Raw genomic sequence first — 17259 nt, forward strand, 5'->3', positions numbered from 1 at the left:
CTTAATTTTCATTGAATACAATCTATTTGATTCTTAATGCATAAAATATTTTGTACGATAAAAAATGTGTTGTTCCATGTTAAGTTAAGAACATTAAACCTCTCCGCCCCTCATTAGCTTCAAAGGGACTGCTTGTTTCACTCTTTGCAAGCAGCCAATCATATTGCATGCTAGATGAATACCCAAAAAAGCTAAATACTGATATGGCCAGTTTCAGCAGGTTTTGATACCTTTTTAAAACTGTGGTACACTTTCAAAATGTTAATCAGTCCATGCCTAGTCATGTGTCATAGTCATAGTGTACAGTATATGGAGATCCATTCATACTCAATACTATTATGAGTACCGTATTGATCCGAATATAAGATGGTGTTTTTTTGCATTGAAATAAGACTGAAAAAGTGGGGGTCTTCTTATATTCGCGGTCTAGACATTATACCCATTCATGTCGCTAGATGGCGCCAGATATCATTGAAGCGATGTTCTGTCATGACAGATCTCAGCTACTCTCAAGCTTAACCAGTTTGCATAATTTTATTGCAATGTTTTCTTTATTCAGATTTGCTTCAAGACTACAGTTACAATTAGAGTTCACTTTGATGGTTAATGCAGTTATTGCAATTTTGTTGTTTTATCGCAATAGATTGGTTTATTTACATTTCAAACACCAGAAGCCATTCATTTACGAATGTGATTGCACTTTAGTTTACATATTTAAATGTTCAGATATTAAGATTTGAATGAGGCAAAATAAGATGCTTTTTCTCTCAAATATATTGTTATAATCATTTGTTTCAGATGTACTGTAATTATTTTCTGTAGAAAAATTAATTATGTGTTCAAAAATTCTTTTTTTCCAAACTTGAGTCTTAAAAAAAGACGGGGGTCGTCTTATAATCAGGGCCATCTTATATTCGGGCCAATACTGTAATAATTTTTTTTAAAAAATCAAAAAAATCTCACATGCGTAAAAACAGGCAAATAGCACACAATGGAGAGAGAATCAAAATGTGTCCCTCTTGACCATGAACCAGATGTACTATAGCCTACTGTATCGTGCTTCTTGTTGTCAAAAATTGAGCGTAGCTCACCTTTCTTTGTTAGGGCAAATCTCAGGTGAACTTGGGTTGGATAATGTCTCCGACCTCACTTCCTGGGATAGTGGGCAGATCTCTGAAGCTTTTTGGTCACTACATACAAACAGATATCAAGGACTATGCATTGACTATACTACTTTGAGAAGATGCTGATGTCTAGGAAATGATGACAAACCTTCGAGTGCATTTGTCAGAAGGTGTTTCAATGCTCGAGTGGAGACGTGGGAAGAGTCCCGATCGCCTTTTCACAGGGCTCTTTAAGGAGGATTTGGCTGATAATGTTGGAGGCTGAAAATCAAAGATTGTTATGAATATGAACGTCTTGAAAGTTTATTTATTCTTTATACAGTTAAAGGTGTCGAGCCTAAATGGGCTTATGAGAGGAAAAACTAACAACAGGCAGAAATTCACATTCAAACAATAAAGGTCTTCTTTGTTGGAGCCAAGGAATGAACAAATACAAAATGTCCTATAATTGATCAAATACTTGAGCCTTTCTTTGTCTGACATACAATATACTAGGGTGACCAAACGTCCTCTTTTGCCCGGTCATGTCCACCTTTCACGTCGTGTCTTCGTCATCCGGCCGGGTTTTATAAATTCATGAAAATGTCCGGGTTTTATGATTTTTCACGGGACCAATTTGAAGAGAATCCCTCTGGCCGCTGGGGGGCAGCGCTTGCCTGCATTGATGTGGCTCCTACCAGTAGGTGCGGGAGAAGAGTACAGTTAACCCCTTGTATTAAGGGGCATTTCCACCATCTACTGGGTTGACAGTTTGGCAAGAGAACAGGCAGTTACAGACTACAATAAGGAGTAGTTCGAAGAGACCTTTATAGTGCTCCGTACACCTTTCTGTAAGTTCATCTCCTGTTTATGTCGCTCATGTGTCTTCTGTTTTATATTGGATTATACGTGTACAAACAGATGCAGTATGTTGTCTTAGTCTTGTATTAATTGTTCGTGTATTTGGTTGAATGTTAGCATTATATTCTAAGTGGGAGCACCTGCCCAGTTGTTAAGAGTTTTTTACGATAAAAACGTATATAATGGCAACTGTTGACTTCTGTCGGAGCTTTGTACTCGTGTGATCTGTAAAATCGCGTTTGGTGACGCATCGGTGAACTGCCGATGATTGTAAGCTTTTATTGCAAAGTTTGACTTTGCCTCGTCTCCCGGTACTCGCTAATAGGGTAGCTATCAGTGAGCTAAGCCGTGCTAGGCATTATGCGAAACGTAGTTTTGAACTGTTGCATTTGGAAACATGCTGATTGAATAGTTTGTCTGTTTATTTTGGTTGTTGTTTGCGTGTAATCTAGAACATTGAATGAGAACAAAAATTGAGTGGGAATAACAATTTCTCAACGACAATTGTCGTGATAGTAATTTATAAAAATGTTTATGTGGCACATAGCCTACTGTGTGTCAGTATTGACTGTACTATATTTCCACGGGTCTGCATATTTTTTTTTGTATTATTTTATACGGGTTTTTTTTGCGTTTTTATTGTTTATGTTTTAGTAAGAATAAAGCCTGTTGAGTAAAAACTTATTTACGTATAGTATATTATATATACCATATGGCAATTTTTTTTAAAAATAAAACTGAATTTTTCTGTCCATACTGAGGAGGCACACTTTAAACATATTAAAGTGATGATATAGGCATCTTTGAGTGAACTTCGAGTAAAATTCAAGTATCTCAAGGCCGGGCCGAGTGTCCTCTTTTTTGGAAATCAAAATATGGTCACCCTATAATATACATTCATATAAAAATACATAACACATATACATAATCCAGTTTTCTCAATATTTGCCTCCTCAAATCATGGGGAAAAAAAAAAAATGCATTTGATTTTCAAGATCATACATTTGACAGAGACATGTCCACTCCTCCTCTGAGACAGAGTGGAAGTGTCCTGTCTCTGTCTAGACTCTAGAGCAGAGGTGTCCAAACTTTTTGCAAAGAGGGCCAGATTTGGTGTAGTAAAAATGTGGGGGGGCCGACCTTGGCTGACGTCCTTTACGTAGAACAATATATTTAAGCAAATTTTAGCAAGCCATTCTGTGTGTCACATTTGCTTTATCATTTTGTTTTTTTTATTAATAATTTCAAGTACCTTGCAACTGGCCTTTGTGGCGTTCTCTTTCGACTTGCGAAATACTGCTGCTGTGAAATTAAACTAACTTCAAGTTGCTTCAATTTCTCACTGTGTATGTTCCGTGTAATCTTGTCGTACATGTCAGCGTGTCTTGTTTGGTAATATCGCCTCACATTGAACACTTTAAAAACAGCAAAAAAATATATATATATAATAAATATATAAATAAATAAATAAATAAAAACAGCGACCGTCTCTTTGCAAATGAGGCAGACACATTTGCGTATTTTAGTGAAGAAATAGTCTCATTTCCACCTATCCTTTAAGCGTCGGCCATCGCAGTCAACTTTTTTTGTTGAATGTCGCCTCTTTAGAAAATTGGAAGTAAAGGGTCACACGGGGTTTTGTTGCTTAGCGTGCTGCTGCCTTTTAGTGGGTAAATGAGGAGAAGCGTTTAGTGTGTAAGCTACTTCATATGCTGGTAGGAGAACGGCTGACCAATTTATTAAGAGTTTGCGGGCCAGACGTTATTGATTTTATGATAGAGGCTGGGGGCCGGATGAAATTTGACCATAGGCCACATTTGGCCCCCGGGCCGGACTTTGGACATGCCTGCTCTAGAGACAGGACACTTCCACTCTAGAGTCTAGAGCACACACTAATCAACTTTTTACGCATATACTCACATTGTAGGTGCTCTTCGTACATTCACTGGTGCTCTGTGGCATTGCTCCACCACTTAAACTGGCTGGCACTCCCCCTCCACCACCTGGGCTCCTGAGGCGATTAGACCCCACCACAGTCTCCATAGAGTGACTCCTCACCCGCATGGCCCTCTAGTATTAATAGGAGGAATACACAATTGTTTGTAGTTAGTCATTTAGCAGTTAGTAAATAAAATTAAGGCATGAGGAGAAAAACAACTAGATTTTATAGGCTGGGTATCGAGGGTGCTTTAAAACAATACATTCACACTAAAGTAAACTAAACTGACTAAAGCAACATTCATAGTAGTACAAAACAAACACAAGGGGGAGCAAATTCCCACAGAAAGGATTTCATGAGGTGGAACGCCACAAACATTTCTCTCAAATTCAGTGAATCCCACCCTTTACCAAGAGACTGCATTAAATTTATATTATAATAATCTCATTGTACACACCCAGAAAAGTTACACAAAAATTCAATATTGTCATGCCATTCTATTGAGTCAATTTATTTTATTGAGAAATTGACTCAATATAAGACGCTTGCGTAACTAATCACAAATTCAGTTTTTGGCAGGACGCCATGAATTTTGCTGGATGAATGGCAATAATAGGATACGGGTTATTATAGAGTTCATAAGTGCCATTGAACGGTAAAGTACCATTTTGGCCCGAATATAAGGTGTTTTTTTGCATTGAAATATGACTGAAAAAGAGTGGGTCGTCTTATATTCACGGTCTAGACATTATACCCATTCACCACGCTAGATGGCGCCAAATATCATTGAAGCGATGTTCTGTCATGACAGATCTCAACTACTCTTCCCATTTACGACGTTAGATGGCGCCAGATATCATTGAAGCGATGTCCTGTCATGACGGACCTCAGCTACTCTCAAGTTTAACCAGTTTGCATTATTTTATTGCAATGTTTTTCCTTATTCAGATTTGTTTCAAAACTACAGTTACAGTTAGACTTCACATTGATGGTTAATGCAGTTATTGCAATTTTGTTTTATGATAATAGATTGGTTTATTTACATTTTAAAAACCCAGAAGCCATTAATTTACGAATGTGATTACACTTTAGTTTACATATTTAAATGTTCCGATATTAAGATTTGAATGAGGCAAAAAAACATGCTTTTCTCTCAAATATATTGTTATAATCATTTGTTTTGGATTTACTGTAATTATTTGCTGTATAAAAATTAATTTGGTGTTCAAAAAGTCTTTTTTAAACTTGAGTCTGGAAAAAGAGGGGGTCGTCTTATAATAAGGGCCGTCTTATATTCGGGCCAATACGGTATTTACCAATGCTGTATTACAGTATATGTCACAAGATGGATGAAAGTATTTTTGGAATGATCGTGACATATTTAGTGAAATTGGGTTAATTTCTCAGAGCACTACCGATGCTTTATTAGGTCACACAGGTGTACAACAGCAATCACTGTTTAGAGATCTGCATAGTTCGTGTCGTTTGAGACTCATGATACAATTCCATTTGTAACGCATCTACTGTATGATCTATTTAACATTAGTCCATGTTTCATGCCATTCGTCCCTTTCCTTCTATGTATTCATATCACGCAGGAAAACACAGAACAGTGGAATAGTGATTCATGTCTGCCTCAAAGTCAGTAGAGCAGTTTATATGTTCACTTAAGGCTTGTTTGAGTTTTCACCAGCTTCCTCTCATATTACCCAAAAACATTAGGTCAATTGAACACTTAAGAATAGTTGTTTTCTAGCAACAGTCCAGGTGTACTCTTTGTATCTGTCATGCATGAGCTTGAGCCCAAGGAAGACAGGCGCTATAATTATGGATGGATAGACAGATGACAAACACAGCATGTTAAAATGTTTATTCATAATGAGGCAATCATCCACTCCATTGTCAACAGACAATACATGGCTACTGCTAGTGCAGCAATGAAAAAAGCAGACACTGGAAGCGCTTCCCAAAAGTGCAATGTGGCTGTCCAGAGTGCCTGTTAAAATCAAGAGTAATTTGTCACCCAAAAACATGAAAAACAATGGGAGGCTCCTCCACAATTAATGGCAATGGTAATAAATGGCAGACTGACTCTTCTTTTAAACTACAGCTGGGATCCTTGGATGATCAGAAATTAATTTGGAGCCTTACCTTGAATGTAATAATCATTCATTAGGTATGCCAAAGCCAGTCTCTTTCTCTTTCTCAGGTCAAGACTGAAAAATTGAAAAACTGCCCCCCCCCCAAACAAAAACAAACAAACAAACAAAAAATATAAGTCTGTGCATTGACTGGACTGCTGAATTGGATGGTATAGCCTATTTCAGTCTTGCTGCGTACCAACTGTGATTTGTTATGTGGTCAGTTACTCAGCCATAAAGGGAAAAAAACATCCGTTAATGCAGGGGTGTCAAGGTCATTTTTGTTCACAGGCCACTTTCATGGTTATTAGAGCACAAATGCGCTGGGGTGTGTATTTTTTTGGCCTAATAAGTCATAATTAATTTAACAAATCATTTTTCCAAATAAACATACAATATTCACCTAACACATTTACTGCAAATTTACAGCACATTTACATCTTAATGAAAATCCTTTTTCAGAATCAACAAAACAAACTTAAAATAAGGGCAATTTTAACAATACAGCGGTACCTCTACTTACAAACATCTCTACATACAGAATTTTCAGGTTAAAACATGCCTCAACGGGAAAATATTGCCTCTTCTTAAGAAATACATTTCAGGATTCCAATGGTAACAATACAGTATGGCTGGTAATGGTTTAATGAATGTATCATACTTATAGCTGCTCTGCCGTTAGCTATTACCTAGCATTCCTGGCATTCAATTGGCGAAGAGAGACCTCTACTGTATGTGTACAGCAGGGGTCGCGTTAACCGAATATTTTCCGTCGTTGACCGTTTTTTTAAAACGGTGACGGAAAAAACTGAGGTCCGTCCGTCATTTTGACAGGTTGCAATTCACACCTCAGACCACAGGGTGGCGAGTGAGCATATTAGTTAGCTATTGTCTCTCTTAATGCATGACGTCGTTGGCTATTCTGTCAGAATATTGTAGCGTCACCGGGGTCTGGCGGCGGCACCGTGATTGACACATCAACGCGAGGTTCTTATTAGTGCACCCGGTGTGCCAGCGCGTCATCCAATTGGTGGACTAGATTGCCGCCTGTGTATAGACCCCAATCACATGATGTCACAACTCCGCCCCCCTGACTGCAGCCGCCATATTGTGTGTCAGCTCGTTGTGTTTACACATTACCGCTATGTACATGCCTCCTATTACGGCATGTTTTTCTGCTCGTTAACATTAATAATCAAAATAGTGAAGGCGTGTGTGGCGGTTGGTTGCAGTAACAGAGAAGATAGACGGAGAGACTTGAAGTTCTACCGTATTCTGAGAGACCCGAAGAGGAGAGAGAGATGGACTGCTGTAATTCGACAAGAAATCTGGGCACCAAACGATCACCACAGACTATGTAGTAGTCATTTTATATCTGGTAAGATGCATTTAATATATATTTAGAAGATTTTGGGCTGGCAACCACAATTAAGATCATTGTGTGACGTTGGTGATTGGGGTCTATATAGTTGCCTCTTTTTCTTTGGGGGCGGAGTTGTTGTTTTGTTGGTGTTGTTGGCGGTAAGCAGAGTAAAAAGAGGGAGAAAAATACCACGACTTCTGTGTCTAATTTTTCGCCGCCAAGCAAGCGTTACAATATTAATTCAAAATGAATGAAAACTAAATACTATTGAATATGTCATCATTATCATTTTAAAAATTTAAGTGACGGGTAAAAATAGATTATTACCGGATTTTTATGACCCTGTCAGTCAAAATGACATACAACGAAAATGTCTAGCGCAACCTCTGGTGTACAGTATAGGCCAAAAGTTTGGACACACCTTCTCATCCATGCGTTTTCTTTATTTCCATGACTATTTGCATTGTAAATTCTCACTAAAGATAATAAAAATATAAATGAACACGTGTGGAATTATGTACTTAGCAAAAAAAAAAAAAAAGGGGAAATAACATCATTTAAAGCAGGGGTCCCCAAACTACGGCCGGCGGGTCGGATACGGCCTGCCTCCAGACCATTTTGATTTTTTTTCCCCCCCCAATAGTGTTATTTATTTCTTGGCTTTTTTTCTGTGAAGAACCCAGAGAGGGTTGTTTGGTTATTACCTATTTAATTAATAGTGTTATTGTAGGAAAGCCCCATTGCATGTTTGTGCTTTAGTTTAATAGTTACTACGCTGGCCCTTTAAAGGGTATTAAAACACTAAGGGGCTGTGACATATCAATAGAACCGTTATGTGGCAAGATAACAAATATTAATAAAGTTAACAAAAAAAAATAAATCACATTCATGAGCAATTAAAGAAAATAGATCGAAAATTACGAACATTTCCGAAAGTATTCCGGAAACAGCCGAATGGGGCGGAGACGTCATAACAAGGAAACGAAAGGTCGAGGCAGGTGCCATCGTTGTTTATCGACGAGAGAGTTGCGTTCGTGTTTTATCAAAAAATCGCTAAAATGGTTCAAACCTGTCATGCTATGTGGTCTACAAATTGCCATTTGTCGCAATGTAATACCCATGAGTTCCCGAACGCGAGAAAAAGAGCTAGACTACGTAGACCATGAGTAAAGTGCATCCGTGCTAAAAGGGCTAATTTTGCAGACCCGGCCTCCGGCATGGTTTTGTATGGTGCGCATTTTACACCTGAAAGCTATTCGAACTATGGACAAATGAAATCAGGCTAACCAAAGGAGCGGAGCAGCCAAGCTCGAAATGGCCAGAGTGAGTACTCTTTTATAATAAAAACATATCACGCACTGGATATAGGACTGGACACATGTATACATTATCGCTCGTAAAATATATAGGACAAATCCTCTAATCCCATTCATATTTGTGTCTGTTGGCAGAGCGAAAACCTATGATAGCACAATAATAATAATTATTCTATACATTACATTATTTTGCGGTCACGGTGTATCAGCTTCACAAAAAGAAATGCAAAACAAACCATTCGGTGTTTCCCACACGATCTGCTGCCGGCCGGTGTTTCATCAGTGAGATTGCTCCCCTCAATGATCCTTTCATTAGGCTGCAATGGCTTTCGTTTGGGCTCAAATTGATAACGAATGACAGAGGTGGGTATATTGCAGAAGTGTGCCTTGGCAGTGCATAAACACGTTTGGCAGATGAGTTACCTGCTTAGGGTCCCTTGTATTCGTTAGCCGCCACGAGCTAACCGCTAGCCGCCGTGTGCCACGGCTAACCGTTTTCCGCTAGCGCTAATCGCTAATGCTAATCGTTGGCCCCTTTGGCTACATGGGTGAGGCTGAATTTTGTTTGTTGCCAATTCACTTATCTAAATTGTTATTTTCCTGCGTAATGTGTATGCTCATTATTTTGAATGATTAGCATTGTATGCATTATGTAATCTGCATTTCATTTATATTATTATTATTATTATTATTATATATTATTTTATTTATATAGCGGGGTGGTGTGGCTCAGTGGTAGAGTAGTTGTCCCCCCAACCCAGAGGCTGTAGGTTCAATTCTCCGCCCTGATGAACTCGCCTAAGTGTCCTTGAGCAAGACACTGAACCACACGTTGCCCCTGGTGCTGCGTCACCAGTAGGTGGATGGCGAGATAGTGTAAAGCGCTTTGAGCGCCTTGAAAGGTATAAAAGCGCTATATAAGTATATATGTATATATATATATTAGGGCTGTCAAAATTATCGCGTTAACGCGCGGTAATTAATTTTTTTAATTAATCACGTTAAAATATTTGACGCAATTAACGCACATGTCCCGCTCAGAAAGTATTCTGCCTTTTGGTAAGTTTTACAGCAAGGCTTTTTGCGCTGTCCAACAGCGAACTCTTGTGGTCGCTTTGCGACATAGTTTATTATTTTATTCTTTTCTTTCTTCATTATGGCTGCACGACGTCTCGGGCTGATAATGTTGTGCTTATAGACCCTACTCACCTACGTCACAAAATGGGCGTGTCGCTGTTTCCGGCCGCCATATTGTACCTCTTTTTCAGACCTATTCTCATTGTTTTCAATTAGTCGAGCAAGTTATAGAGCAATTCATGGAAGCCCCGGTGTTATCTGACGCTGTAAACTCATTGGATCCGTTGCATAAAAGGCGTTACGTGGAAAATCTTCAGTTTATCCATTCGCCAGATCCGTATTTGATGCCTAAATCGATGTTTTTCGACACGCTGGCTTCGCCTGACATCTGATATCCTGATATTTACATCTATCTTGTCCACACAAAATCAGCCTATTCTCACGAAAGTTTGAAAAACTTTAAGAGCTTGGAGGCTTATAAATGCTACGTTGCTGGTTGGGTGAAACACGTCCTCGTACACGAAAATTCGGCAGGAATCTTGTGCTCGGAAGGCGAGTTACGAAATTTTCAATTCAAAATCTTTTGTTCTTGCTAACATCCACTGTCAAGTCTAATGTATTTCATGTCATTTGTCAATGGAGCTAGGGCTTTTAATGTTTATATGGTTTAGCGATAGCACTCACTACATACATACGTGTATGTTGTCGGCGATTAGCCTAGCAATGATCTTAATTGTGGTTGTCAGCCCAAAACCCTCTAAATATATATTAAATGCATCTTACCAGATATAAAATGACTACTACATAATCTGTGGTAGTCGTTTGGAGCCCAGTTTTCTCGTCGAATTGCAGCAGTCAATCGCGGTCTCCTCTTCGGGTCTCTCGGAATACGGTAAAAATTCAAGTCTCTCCGTCTATCTTCTCTGTTTTTTCAACCGACCGCCACACACGACTTCACCATTTTGATTGTTTAATGTTAACGAGCAGAAAAACACGCCATAATAGGAGGAATTTACGAAGCGCTAATGCATTAACATGACTAGTATCCGGACAACATGGCACGGGGGCGTGGCTGTGACGTCACGTGAGTAGGGACTATATGATCCTTGGACAAGATTTGTCCGTAAGTATGGTTGTTGTAAAGAATGTACATATTATGTTAGTGAGCGAAATGTTATATTTTTTGTATGAGACGCTTTTTGTTTATGTTTAGTGAACCTGTATAGCGTGCTAAGCTAACGTTGTTGCTAATGCAATGCTTGTGTACTTTTATTTTGTAGTTTTACGACGGTCTAAAGAGGACAATGGTTTGAGGCCATTTTTTTAATAAATCAGATGAAAAAGGAAGAAGTCTAATTATTAAGGCGTCGTTCACTAGCTGTCTAGCTTTGGAAAAAGTAGACACTTCGGAGTGAGGACAGCATAGACAGATTTAAATGACAGTAGAGTGAAATGCCCATTACAGTCCTTATGTACCGTATGTTGAATGTATATATCCATCTTGTGTCTTATCTTTCCATTCCAACAAATTATTATACAGAATATATATATAATTTACAGAAAAATATAGCATATTTTATAGATGGTTTGAATTGCGATTAATTGCGATTAATTAATTTTTAAATTTTTAAAAATGTTAATCGTTTGACAGCCCTACTATATATATTATATTTAACGTTGTTCCTGTTAATTTAGATATGTTTATAATACAGTATATGTTTATAGGTTTTATACATATATATTACTGACATGTTATATGGTTATCTTGTATTCACAGAAACCACAATACAACAAAATAAATCTCATACTCCTTTCATCATCATTAAAGGGAACAAATAAATCCTGAACGTCCCCTGTTGATTCTCTGATTGGAGTCACAACTCCATAGCGTCGCCGGCTTTATACCACACACCCACAGAGCGATCCCCAGTCAAATTAACCCTCTTTTTCAGTTATTATTTATTATTACTATTATTATTATATATTATTATTTTATTTGCTTTTGTTCCGTGAAGAATCCAAAAAGGGTTATTTGATTGTGGCTTTCTGAAAAACAATACATTTTTAAATTTTGGCACTCCTGCGATCGTCACACTTTTTCTATTACAAACTGACCCCAGCCCCTCATCAGAGAAGGGAAAAGTTTTGTGGCCCTCACAGGAAACAGTTTGGGGACCCCTGATTTAAAGATAGATTCAAGTCAAGATTTTGCCGATTTAGGAGTATTTTAGATAAAAAGTTAATTAAGTCCGTTTGGAAGGTTCGCTACAACAGCCTTCCAGGGAAGTCTACTGCTGTAAGATGGCGGCTGTTTACTAACGCCAGCAAGTCTGTCATTTCGCATCTAGTTTTCTATACATGTGCTGCTAGCGCCGCCAAGTTTGTCATTTTGCATGTAGTTCTTTATACATGTGATATCTACCGTAGCATTATGTGGGCATAGTTTCTAGTGGCTGTTGGCAGCAGTCAGGTATTATTATTTTTTTTATCTAGCGGCATGAGTTGAGCCAGAGCCATGAGTTGAGCATTGTCATTACCCGGGTAATGGAGAGGGGAGAGGAAAAGCATGATGTTAACTCTCTGTTCCTCATTGCATCAGAAAGAACGCGCTCGCTGTGTTTTAGTTCTGCTTTACTTGGCATATTTCAATAATCGGAATTTGGATGTTTGTAAATCGTTTTCGAATCTTCCACGGCCGAATCGCGAATAACCTAAGAATCGGAAATTTCGCACACCTCTATAGCTGAGTGTAGACACGAAAGGGAACGTAGTGCATGCACTTGCTCACACGAGTCCAAACACTTCTGGCTTTGCAGCTCTCAGCGGAAACGCAAAGTGCGCATCAATGACACGTTTACACAAATCACAACACTTCAGGTTTTACAATGCTTGTGTCAAAATAAATGTGTGATTCTGTATGTATTCTATAAATTATCTAAACTGTGCCTTTCAGGCAGAACAACCCCCCCAGACCGGATTGGGCCGCCTGGTGGGCCACTTACGGCACGTGAAAAAAAGAATACACCTTTTATCAACTATGGGTCATGACAGATGATTTTCAACTTTGAACCCCTTGACCCCGCCCCCTTGACCCCAGGCTTTGATCCATCCTGGTAGTAGTTCTTTGATGTGGTTTTGATTGATGTAATTAATTTAATTGAATTAATTAGATTTAAGTTAATTATAAGGTTTGTGGTCATGGGTATGACTTAATGGATTGTAATTAAAGGGTTAGTGTGGTTTTGATTGATCTAATTGGGGGAGTTAATTAAAGGGTTAGTGTGGTTTTGATGGATCTAATTGCGGGAGTTAATTAAATGGTTTTGTGCTGTTTTGATTGATCTAATTGGGGGAGTTAATTAAAGTGTTTTGTGCTGTTTTGATTGATCTAATTTGGAGTGAGTTAATTAAAGGGCTTTGTGCGGTTTTGATTGCTCTAATTTGGAGTAGGTTAATTAAAGGGTTTTGTGCGCGTTAATGGATGTAATTGGAGAGTTAATTAATGAGTTTTGTGTTTTTGATGGATCTAATTTAGGGGGTTAATTAAATGTTTGTGATCATGGGTGTGTCTTAATTGGGTGTATGTCCATACATGTCCAAACGAGGCGTTCACACAGATGTTGGGACATGCGCGGTTATGCCACTCTAGAAAACGGAGGGGGCGTGTTTAGCGCATGCGTGCTCAGGGTTGTTGGGACATGTACGGACATGTCCCCCCTAGAAAAACGTATTTGGGAAGGGGCATGTTTAGCGCATGCATCATCACGGATGTTGGGACATGTCCGTACATGTTCAATCGAACAATCGGAAGTAGTAGGGCGTGGCTAGCACAGGGGCTAGTCGCAGTCAAAGCGTGCTAACGCCATTATCAACAAGCGTCTGTGAGTGAAGCCATGATTAACGAGATGTTCATCACCCGCGGACGAAGACTGCGTTGTCAGGTTTGTTACATTATATGAAATTATCATTCGTGAAAGCTACAGCGTCATAAAACACAATATCCTCTTACTTGATAATTTTTAAATCTACAGTTATCATAAAATGTGATGGATCAACTCTGTGTATAGCTACGACAAAAAACTACTATGCCATGAAGTTTTGTCTATTCTTTTTAGATTAAGAATGATTCAAAAAGAGTATTCCTTTAGCTCCAATGGAGAGACATTTCCTACTGAAGGCCCTTTGTCGCTGAAACGTGACCGGTTCATTGCACAGCGAATGTTATTCCTAAAAACAAGATGGGGGTTGGTCTGGTTAGGGCATATGTGTGTGCCTTAAAATAATTTCGGGATCTGTGAAGCTGTAGGATTTTCTCCAACAGTCAGACATAAAAACAAATGAAGGCTTTTAAAGGCTGCTGTATAACTTGCTCGTTTCATCATGATGAATAAATGTTTCCTCCATGGATTGATACGGTAAAATGAAAGTGAGAACGTAAGTCGGAAATCCGAGAGAGCTCATCTCTGTCGACACGACAGTAACAATAGGAACTATTGTTATTTGGGTTTGAGTTTCCTGAGGGACAGATATAGTTGATGGACACAGGAAGTCTGTGTTGTTACGTTTGTTATGGTCAGGGTTGCGGAGCTGGAATAAACGTTGACTCAAATGAGTTCAAGAAACTAAATTCTGTGCTTTATGAAGAGTGAAAAAAGCAGAATTTAACACAGACGAAATCATCCGGCCGATCAGAGTGAAGTATTACCGAAACAAAATGGTGACGTCACGTACCGTAATGGTCGGCAACAGATCGCCGCATACGTTTCTTCAACACAACGTGGCCGTGTCAATAAAAAAAAAAAAAAAAAAAAAAAAAGTTTTATATATATATTAGGGCTGTCAAAATTATCGTGTTAACGCGCGGTAATTAATTTTTTTAATTAATCACGTTAAAATATTTGACGTAATTAACGCACATGTCCCGCTCAGACATTATTCTGCCTTTTGGTAAGTTTCACAGCAAGGCTTTTTGTGCTGCAGCACAACAGCGAACTCTTGTGGTCGCTTTGCGACATGGTTTATTTTTTTTCTTGCCAGTTCATATACGTTGTAATGTTGTGCTTATATGATCCTTGGACAAGATTTGTCCGTAAGTATGGTTGTTGTAAAGAATGTACATATTATGTTAGTAAGCGAAATGTTCTATTTTTTGTATAAGACGCTTTTTGTTTATGTTTAGTGAACCCGTATAGCGTGCTAAGCTAACGTTGTTGCTAATGCAATGCTTGTGTACTTTTTTTGTTGTAGTTTTATGACGGTCTAAAGAGGACAATGGTTTGAGACTATTTTATTAATAAATCAGATGAAAAAGGAAGAAGTCTGATTATTAAGGCGTCGTTCACTAGCTGTCTAGCTTTGGAAAAAGTAGACGCTTTGGAGTGAGGACAGCATTGACGGATTTAAATGACAGTAGAGTGAAATGCCCACTACAGTCCTTAAGTACCGTATGTTGAATTTACAGTGGGGAGAACAAGTATTTAATACACTGCCAATGGGAAAATCCATTGGCAGTATCAAATACTTGTTCTCCCCAATGTATATATCCATCTTGTGTCTTATCTTTCCATTCCAACAATTTATTTTACAGAATATATATAATTTACAGAAAAATATGGCATATTTTATAGATAGTTTGAATTGCGATTAATTGCGATTAATTACGATTAATTAATTTTTAAGCTGTAATTAACTCGATTAAAAATTTTAATCGTTTGACAGCCCTAATATATATATATTTCTGTCTCCATCCATGTACCCGTTTATAATGCGCACCATGATTTTACGAGTTGATTTTGGGGAAAAAAAGTGCGCGCTATATTCGAGAAATTACGGTAACTCCCATTTTACATCAATCAAAACCACATCAATGAACTACTACCGGGATAGAGCAAAGCCTGCGGTCAAGGAGGCGGGGTCAGGGGGTTCAAAGTCGTAAATCCTCTGTCATGACCCCTAGTTGATAGAAGGTGTACTTTATTCTTTTTTTTTCCCCACACGGATCATATGTTTGACACCCCTGCATTAATGGGATCTCACCCTATAAAAGTAAAGACTGCAAGAACATAAAAGTCACAGCGACAGACCATACATCACATTCACCTTGAATGACTCCAGGAGACCCCCGTGTCCCCCATTTTCCAGCTTGTCCTCCTCTTCTGCTTGGCTTAGACCCAGAGTGGCCTGACTTTGTCTGTGTAGCTCATCGTGGAGGTTGTCTAGCAACGCAGCTCGCGTTCGACCCTGGAATAAATTCACATCCATGCACACACTCTAAATACCTGTGCAGCAGCATAGTTACGACACTTGTATTCAGAGTGTGCCTTCCTCTTTCACCTCTAGTTTGGCAAACTTGTCAGATTTGTAGCAGGCGTTTTCCGCATTGATCAGCTTTGTCAACAGAAAATCTCGGAATTCTGGGCCCTGGAGAGAAAGGACAGTGAAAGGAGACGGTTGGAGGTTCAGTGATGAAAAAATATTGGGATGAAAAGAAAATGGTTTTCAGAGGGATTTTTTGTTTTGCGCATGTACAACAAAAATGAACCTGTCAAGCAACAAAACAGGCTTTTGGGGTCCTCATTTAAAAATGCTTTGGGATTTAAGAAACATCGAAATGGGCTTTCAATTTTATCAAACTTCCATGTACTCAAAGCGTGTTGACACCATCTGCTCATTCTTTTACTATTGATTCGTTATCAACAACAGCATGAGGTATATTGCTCAAGGATACTGCAACATTGTCACCAGGGCGGGGGATCGAAACCACAACCTTTGGGTCGGGAAACAACTGCTCTATCTATTAGTGCCATATGCATAGCCAATACTTTGTTTAATGAGATCCAAGTTTTTTTGTGTGTTTTTTTACAGTCCATGTTTTACTAAGTAAAAGCCAACAACAAAAGAGCTTTTCTAAGGAGCTTGCACACCTATGGTCCAATTATTTTGTTCCGATTCAGAGAGTAAATTGATAGTTTTTCCTTTTCCATTTGGGGCTTTGTGTTTCCATTCTGATTCTTGTGTGGGATCGTAGATGTCACATATTAAAGGCTGATGCGCACTGTGAGCCAAGGTCGATGGGCGGGCAGCGTCACTCGTCGGCCATTTTGCATTGGGAAAATTTAATGAAACAACACAATGGTGAGTGTACTTTGAAATAGCTGTAGATTAGTTCCTTTTCAAACGCTTTTTAAATGGCTTGATTTATTCTAAATGTCAGAGATAAAGTAATTTTATTGAATATTACAAAATACCTATTTTTTTTCAAATTCCAAACCAAATCATAGTCATGTTAATTGGGTTTTGTTAAAAAAATGTTTGTAAATCTATCAAGAATTCAGCCAGTTAAGAGTATTTTAATGAAGAAAATCATTCATCTTACGTCTGCTGTATTGGAAACCACCCGAGAAGTCTTCTGACAGAGGATGGCGGCTAATTACTTACACCTAGCCTTATATGACATTTA

The 17259-nt window shown here is 38.6% G+C and overlaps 1 protein-coding gene across 7 annotated transcripts in view; it reads right to left on the reverse strand.

Annotated features, from left to right (window-relative positions):
* The window catches only part of rap1gap2a (RAP1 GTPase activating protein 2a), a 181362-nt gene that overhangs the window by 4113 nt on the left and 159990 nt on the right, over positions 1-17259 (reverse strand). For all 7 annotated transcript variants that reach the window (XM_057838384.1, XM_057838383.1, XM_057838385.1 and 4 more), the window contains 5 exons: positions 16134-16220; positions 15900-16040; positions 3885-4034; positions 1273-1385; positions 1092-1190 (listed from right to left, as the gene is read on the reverse strand). In XM_057838384.1, the coding sequence (XP_057694367.1) occupies positions 1092-1190; positions 1273-1385; positions 3885-4034; positions 15900-16040; positions 16134-16220 (590 nt within the window). The remainder of the gene's footprint in view (positions 1-1091; positions 1191-1272; positions 1386-3884; positions 4035-15899; positions 16041-16133; positions 16221-17259) is intronic.

Source organism: Corythoichthys intestinalis, chromosome 6 (assembly GCF_030265065.1).
Source record: "Corythoichthys intestinalis isolate RoL2023-P3 chromosome 6, ASM3026506v1, whole genome shotgun sequence".
Taxonomy (NCBI): domain Eukaryota; kingdom Metazoa; phylum Chordata; class Actinopteri; order Syngnathiformes; family Syngnathidae; genus Corythoichthys; species Corythoichthys intestinalis.